At 53.6% G+C, this 7,556-nt stretch overlaps 1 protein-coding gene across 1 annotated transcript; it reads right to left on the reverse strand.

The window, feature by feature from the left end:
• On the reverse strand, positions 1-7,426 carry LOC104253694 (cytochrome P450 26C1). The gene is made up of 6 exons (XM_059821327.1): positions 7,235-7,426; positions 6,934-7,158; positions 6,546-6,821; positions 4,697-4,852; positions 649-1,155; positions 1-363 (listed from the first exon to the last, which is right to left on the reverse strand). Exons 1-6 carry the CDS (start codon positions 7,424-7,426, stop codon positions 1-3), a joined length of 1,719 nt encoding a protein of 572 aa, XP_059677310.1.
• Between the last annotated feature and the right edge of the window lie 130 nt (positions 7,427-7,556).

Raw genomic sequence — 7,556 nt, forward strand, 5'->3', positions numbered from 1 at the left:
TCAGGCCTCACTGCTGCGGCCGGGCCACAAAGGGTGGAAGTAGAGCTGCAGCCCGTCGTTGACAGGGTGCACGATGGGCACGGTCTGCATGGCAGGGTAGCCAGGGGTGGCCAGCTCCCAGCGGGCCGTGCTGACCAGCTCGATGGCCAGCAGCTTGAGGATGGCCTGCGCCAGCTCCTTGCCGATGCAGCTCCGCGCCCCGCCGCCAAAGGGGATGTAGTGGAAGCGGCCTGTGGCCTCCGTCCGGGCGGCACCGAAGCGGTCCGGGTCGAAGCCACCATGGGGGATCTGGTAGACAGCAGCTGTCTCATGTGTGTCACGGATGCTGTACATGACGCTCCAGCCTTTGGGGATCTGGTATCCCTGGGGTGGGGAGAGAAGAGGGGAGGAGAGGAGCATTACACACTTGTGCAGCCAGCTGTGCTAGTGGAGGGTGAGCAGAGGGTGCCTGGGGACAGCCCCACCACATTGCCCGTCTGCTCTGCAGCTCCTTTTCTCCCCAGCCCAGCTGGGACCCACAGAGGTTGCTGGCTGCCACCTTCCCCTGAGCTACACTGCCAAGCACCACCACTGTGCCAGACACAGGGTGCTTGCAGGCAGTGGCAGGCAGCAGCTCCCTAGCAGCCCGCCGGCATGCGAGGCACTTACATCCAGCTCGAAAGTCTGCAGCACCGTCCTGTAGCCTCCGGAGACTGGGGGCAGCACTCGCAGCACCTCCTTAATCACACAGTCCAGGTAGCGCAGGCGGCTCAGCTTCTCCAGGCTGATGTTCGAGGGGCAGCGACAGCTCTGCGCTGATGGAGCCTGGAGCGGGGGGCCAGCGCAGGGACCGCTCTGGGGGAGGGTGGGCTCCAGTGGGGCGCAGGGCTGGGGGGAAGCTTCCTCTGTTGGGCTCAGGGGCTGGCTCTGGTCCTCGCAAGCATCTTTGGCCGTGGGGCGGAGAAGTGTCTTCTCGCTGTCCCTGCTTTGGGCGGTCAGGGTGTCTGGGCAGGGTCCCGCAGGGCAGCGCTCACACTGCTGGTACAGCTCGTGGGACATCAGCTCCTGCCTTATTTTTTCAATCACTGAGGGGTGCTTCAGTAGCAGGAGGATCAGAGAGGTGCTGGCGCTAGCCGTGGTGAAAAAAGCAGCAAATATGAGCTCAATCGCTGACTCCTGGGAGAGGAAGGAAGGTGACAAGTTTGTATGCCATTTTAAACTGGTTGTGATTCAGACTGTTGTCACCTTTTGAAGGTTTTGTCCCTGTGCAGAAGGCCCTGCCCCCCGCCCTCTGCTCTCCACAAACCTGCACCCACCCTGGGTTGGCAGGGACCAAAACAAGACACCCTTGTTCTTCCATTTCTGAACAAACTGGACATCCACTTGCCAAGTGTGTGATGCAGAAACACAACTGAGAAGACTACACATCACCTCCAATCCAGCTCTTCCGGGCTTTCCTCCCAAGATTTACAAATTCTAAAGAAGCTTTTTAACATGTATTTTAGCATGCTGAGTGAAGTTCATTTCAAGCGTTATGCTTTTTAACTTCATCTGCCAATTCCCCTTTGCGTCCAGCTTTTACCTTTCTGCCAGCCAGGGGTTATGAGGCTTTGTGTTCATGCATAAATCCTAGATGCGCTGGCAGCTAAAATGGGTTGCATTTGATCCATCTCCAGTTATAATCGACCGTTTGCTTGTCTGGGAGGGGACTCAAACCAACAGAGTCGAAAGCAGAAAGACCTCCCTGCTACAGCAGGTCAGCCCCGGAGGTGCTGTAGCCGGCAGGGAGCTCTCCCACAGGGATGCACGCACCAGGCGAAGGACTTGCTCGCTTTTCAAGCTTTACAGCCTGAAGCACAGCAGCGCTCCTGATCGCTCCGTAGCGGATGTATCCATAACAACTTAGGAGGTTAACCAGCTCGGACAGCACAGTCAAATCTGTAATACGTGCCTTCTCCTGGCTCACGGACCCCCATGCAGCCTCCCAGTTTTTCTGGGACTTTCTGCAGGGTTTATATGGCACAGCACATGCCAGGTTGCTGCGGGCTGTTTGCAGCACCCTGTGATTGATTTTTGGAAATTGTTTTCCAAAAGTTAAGGGTTGCCCAGAGCTGGGTCATGGCACGTCACGTCTCTGACAGCAAACATAATGCTCAAACTCACAGCACCATCTGAAGGTGCCAGCGGCTCTGTAGCATTTGGCTGGCAGTGCTGAGGCCAGACCCAAAAGCCACGGGATAAGCCCGAGGGAGGAGCACAGGGAGCTGCCACCCTGGGAGGGGCTAGGACCTGGCTGGCACTACCAAGCACTAATCGCTCCAGCCCAGGGGCAAAGCCGAGCAAACCCCCCCAGGGAAACAGAGCAGTTTCCTTTCACACAGCTCTGTGTCTGGATTTTAAATTGTTCTGACACAACCGGTTTCTGGAGAGGTGAAGCCAACCACCCAGGGAAGGACACCTGAAGCCTAAAGGTACCTGGAGCCAAGTCTGGTAAGGTCAAGGGTAACGTAACAAGGAGTACTCTTTGCTACGTCCCCAGCTCTATATATTGGCTGGACTAGAGGCTTTTGCTGAAGTGCAGCTCTCAAGGGCATGTTTCAGCTGAAATAAAACATCTGAAATAACAGATCCCTGTCGACCCCATCACACCTCCTGCAGGCATTAGCAGGAATTTTTGCCTTCACAAGGTAGCAGACTCAGATGAAAAGAAATCTCTCAGTTCCACCACTTGCAATTAAAACCCAAGACATTTCAATAACATGCAAGGAATTTAGGGCAGGCTCTGCAATTTGAAATAACAGCCCTTATGACTCCCTGCATCAACCTCTGACAGTGCTACCATGTAAGCTGTGACACCGAGCTGCTGACCTTCCTTCCCTGCTTTTACAAGGCCAATGGAACCAGCGACTGGGAGGCAGCATCTCCCCATAGCTTCACCAGTATTGTCCCTGTGCTACAGCCCGACTCCCTGTCCGGGGAGGCAGGACAGGTGGCGTTACAGTTCCACCCATCCAGCCAGTGACAGCACTATCATGTAGGGTGGGGTTTTTTTTAATACTTCCAAGGTTTTAAATGTTTTAAAACAGTACTTTTGGCAAAGTGGTATCTTTTTAATGACATTTACATTTCAAGGGTCCTGCTGAGTTCATGCCAGCAGTGCAAATCACAGTGTATTTAGGAAAATTTCTGGGAAAACAGTCCTTCAAAATAATTTGAACAAAAAGCAAATTAGTAACTAGTGTGTGCTAGTGTTTGGAGCGTCTCTCAAAGTCAGATATAACTACAACTCTGAGATTTTTTTTATCCAATTACACCGTTTCACTGGATGAGAGCTCTACTACTGTTTTATTAGAGTGGAGAATATTGCCATAATTGCAAGCATAGGCAGTTTGGTTTGCAAGTAATTTTGTTAAATACAGACAAGGTAGAAATTTTCTAACTGTAAAGATACATGACAGCATATGAACATACTATCATTTGAATCAGCTGGCCCGAGGTCACTGCCATGTCACTCCATGTTGTATTTAATATCGCCTTATTCCATTTGTGGTCAGAGCAAGAGACATGATGAGAGATCATGTAATTATTCGTGTGTAATATCCATGTGAATACTAACAGAGATTGATCAATCTTAATCAATCACATTTTGAATCTAGCAATTATTTTTTAAAAAGAATTATAATAAACCCCATTCTATTAGAATGAATAATATAATAAATAATTACAATAAAATTACTTTAAGAATATATGCTGGTTCTAATTGTATCTAATAGTCGCTGTAAAGTCTTTCAAATATTTTAGATTTAGAGATTACACTTTTACAAATCATTTATAAAACGTTAGTCTTTAGACAGTTTCCCTTAAAAACCTAAATAAATGGCAAAGGTATGTATGTTCAATACTTTTAAATGATATTCAAATACTTTTAAACTATATTCAGCTGCTGTACCCACACAAAACTGCTTCAAAACTTGTTATATAAATGTGGTGTCATCTGTCATTCACCGACACCAAGTGACCTGGAGCTATGAATGATGCAGTACTAACGACAATTTTTTTCCAAAGATCTTTGGCAAAACACTCTTCACATTCAGTTGGTAGTTTCGGCTCAGTAAGGACTACGGGGCTCATCCCTAAGTCACAGTGATGCTTCACGTTGCATCATCACAGTCCACAAGCTAGATGATCTAATTAATGATGAGGTGATAGGGAATGACCCAGAATCCATCATTCCATCCCTGGACCAGTTTTGATATATCATCGCAGAGATTACCGGGCTCGCAGCCCCAATATGGTGACATGACCTACACGCCGTGCTAAGCCAGATGCTGGGAGATGTTTGAGGAGCACACGACTAGCTCTAAGTATTTCCAAGATAGTATCTCGGAGGTTACCGAGTACACACTGACGTACGGAGCCTTAGCACAGCCACATAACCCTGCCAGCATCCTAAGTCAGGCTGAAGCCTGGTGGCCATGAAGAGGAAAGGTAGAAGAGGCATTTTTTCCCCTTTTAAATACCAGCTCTCTTCTAATGCAAAGAGACACAACCATACGAGGCTTTGTCGCTTGTGCTGGAGATGGTGTCCTCAGAGTTGGTAAGAGGGCAGGAGCCAGCAGCTGGTAGTGGGTCCCCACACAACCCTCCTGCCCCTCAGCCCAGGTCTCTCAAACAGCCACCAAGTCATAAGGGACACTGCAAGGGGGGTTCTCCTTACCTTTAGCTCCTGCATAGTGAATTCTTTGCCGTGCTCCTTGGCACTGTTTATTATGAAATCCAGAGCATCGCTGTGATCTTCTGGGTTGTTTCTCTGCAGTTTTTCCTGTATAGCCTTCTCCATAAACTCATGTAGCATGTCCCGTGCTTTGATTCCCTGCGGGAGGCAGACACAGTTCAGGAGAGCCTTAGGAATCGCCCCTTCTCCAGAGACACCAGGGGACCCAAAGTGTGGCAATACTTAATCCCAGGATCTGTAACAGCAAGAACTGTTTTAATCTGGTGCTCAGCCCCAGAGCCGTGCAAGAGGCAGCAGTTTGGGGGGGAACTGCGGCAAATTCTGTTGCCTTGGCGTTGTGAATGAAATACAGCAAGGCCTAAGAAACACTCTGAGAGGAAAAGACAGCAGTAAACCCACGGTACTGAGTCCAGAAGCACCTGTGCTGAACAAACCCACAGTCGTGTCAGGTCCAAAAGAAGCTTGTCCAAAGGGACAAGAAGAGGTAACTTAATAAAACTGAGTCCCAGCAGCAAGGCACATCGGAGACACGAACAAATGAGTGGCTTTACCAAGGTATAGTAGATAAAGACACATTACCCACACCCAGGCCATCTCCAGTTGCACTGCACTCCTGTGCAGCAAAACATTTAGGAAAGATCTCAGCAAGTCAAATGATCAGCAATCTCTTTGCAAAGTGGGATGGATGGAGTCACAGAGTGTGTGGCCCTGTATCAAGATGCCTCCTGCAAAAGCCAGAAGGACCAGAGATTTGGGATGAAAAATGGCCATGACCAGATGTTGGGAAGAAGATACAAAGGCTGAGATTTGAGGCGGGAAGGATTGCACAAAGGAAAGAGGGCAGGGAGCAAGGGGAAAGAAAAGGGGACCGAAACGCAAGTTGAAGAGGTTGGTCAGGGGCCAGACAGGCTGTGGCTAACCTGAGAGAGGGCAGGGAGGGATAGAATGCGGGGTGAAAGCTCACGCTGGTGACAACCTGCAAAGGGAAACTGGACAGGGAAAAGAAGAGCTTTGAACTAGTGGAGAAGAGCAGCAGGGAGGCTGGGGGAGAACTGGGACTGGCTGGGTAAGGTGATCCTGTGGGGCAGAGCTCACTGTGGAAATAAGAGATTGGGCAAGACCTGGCCAAGAGGAGCAGGAGACTTGAGCTGTGGTAAGGGTGGAGAACCCAAAGCCAGAGGAGGGAACACAGACTGTAATGGGAGAGCAGGGGCTGGACACAGGACCTATACCTAGAGCAGGAGTGTGGGGAGACAGGCAAAGAGGGGCAGGGCAGCAGGGAAAAAACTGCAGGTTGAAAGAGGCGGAGGAGGCTGACCCTCTGCCATGTTCCCCTCCAGGACCCCTTGCTGTCTCTCTGCTGCTGGGGGACAAGGGTCCAAGGACCATAAGAGGGTCTCAAGTCCTCGGCCTGCCCTGAGGTGCACAGAGAGTGCTAACTTGAGATGCGCTGTGCCCACCTGCCTTTGTGCCCTCTGCCGTGGGCTGATACGAGTCCAGGTGGGATGAGATGGGACAGGACCAGACATGATGGACTAACCAGAGCCAACAGAAGCAACACATGGGATGAGGGAGGAGAGGAGCCCTGCGCTGCACAATGAGCTGCAGCCAGCGCCTGGAGGTGCTGGAAGCCAGGAGCAGGTGAGAAGTGCAGAGAGAAGGGGAGACGGCTAGGGTGGGCAAGACACCAGGCCCTCAGACCTGGAACGGGATGCTGCAGATGTCCCGGCCCAGTGGAAGTGCCCCTTGGCGGGATTGGGGACAGGGGGTCTGTGCTGCTGCGGCCCGGGCCCCTGCCCCCAGGCAGAGGGAGCAAGGCAGGCAGCAGTACCTTGCGCAGCCCGCTGAAAGGTACGTTGAGGGGCAGGGAGAAGAGGTTCTCCATCAGCTGTTCAAAAGTTTTGGCCAGGTCCTTGAACTGCTTTTCCTCCAGGCGGAGCCCCAGCAGAATCCAAGCTGCAATGCGGAAAGTTAAGGTTTTAGCGGAGGAATAAACTGCGATGGAGCCCGGCTCCATGCACCAGCCCCGCAGCTCCCAGCTCACAACCTTCTGGATCCGTGGCAAGTAGCTCTCCAGGGCAGCACGGCTGAACACTCTGGCCAGGATCTAGGAGGAGAAGAGGGGGAACAGAGGCAGGTGGTTAAAGCGGGGGGGTCCCACGTGCCACCGAGGTCCGAGCCTGGGCTGTTCGCCCTGTCAGGGCGGCTGTGAGGCTCACCTTGCGGCGCTGGCGGTGCAGGTCGCCGATGGAGCTGAGCAGGGTGTGGGACCCCAGGATGATCTGGGTGCTCTGGGGCCACTGCGTGCTGACCAGCGTGTGTTCGCCCAGCAGGATCTTGCGGATGTTCTCAGCGCCCGTCACCCGCACCACTGGCCGGCCCAGGAGGTGGGTCTTGAAGACGTTTCCGTACCTCTCCCGCCGAGAGCTGTGGAAGCGGGAGCCCTGGGGACAAGCTGCGGGTCAGGCCGGGGCTCCCGCCGGGCCCTTCCCACCCCGTCCCCGTCCCCCTGCGCCTTACCTGGAGCAGCCAGTGCAGGGTCTCCCCGAAGAAGGGCCAGCCCATGGAGCCCTTCGGCAGGGGCAGGGCGCTGGCGCGGTCCCGGCTGAGGCTCCAGCGCAGCGCCCACAGGCGCCGGCACAGGCTGGCCAGCAGCGCCAGAGCCAGCAGCGCCAGCGCCGCCGCTTCGGGCCAGCAGAGCCCCGCCGGCATCCTCCTCCTCCCCGGCGGCGGGAGACGAGACGGGGCGGGCGCGGGGCGGCGGCGGGTCCCCGCCCCGGGGGCTCGGGCGGCTCGGGGGGGCGGCCCCGGCGGCTGTCAAAGGCGGCAGGCCGGGCGCCCG

The sequence above is a fragment of the Gavia stellata genome, chromosome 9 (genome assembly GCF_030936135.1).
Source record: "Gavia stellata isolate bGavSte3 chromosome 9, bGavSte3.hap2, whole genome shotgun sequence".
Taxonomy (NCBI): domain Eukaryota; kingdom Metazoa; phylum Chordata; class Aves; order Gaviiformes; family Gaviidae; genus Gavia; species Gavia stellata.

Coding starts and splice junctions, on each gene's coding strand:
- LOC104253694 (XM_059821327.1), bottom strand. CDS start 7,426: ATGCCGGCGGGGCTCTGCTGGCCCGAAGCGGCGGCGCTGGCGCTGCTG. Junction 6,822..6,933: donor TGCACCGCCAGCGCCGCAAG/GTGAGCCTCACA, acceptor TTCTCCTCCTAG/ATCCTGGCCAGAGTGTTCAG. Junction 364..648: donor TGCAGACTTTCGAGCTGGAT/GTAAGTGCCTCG, acceptor TCCCCACCCCAG/GGATACCAGATCCCCAAAGG.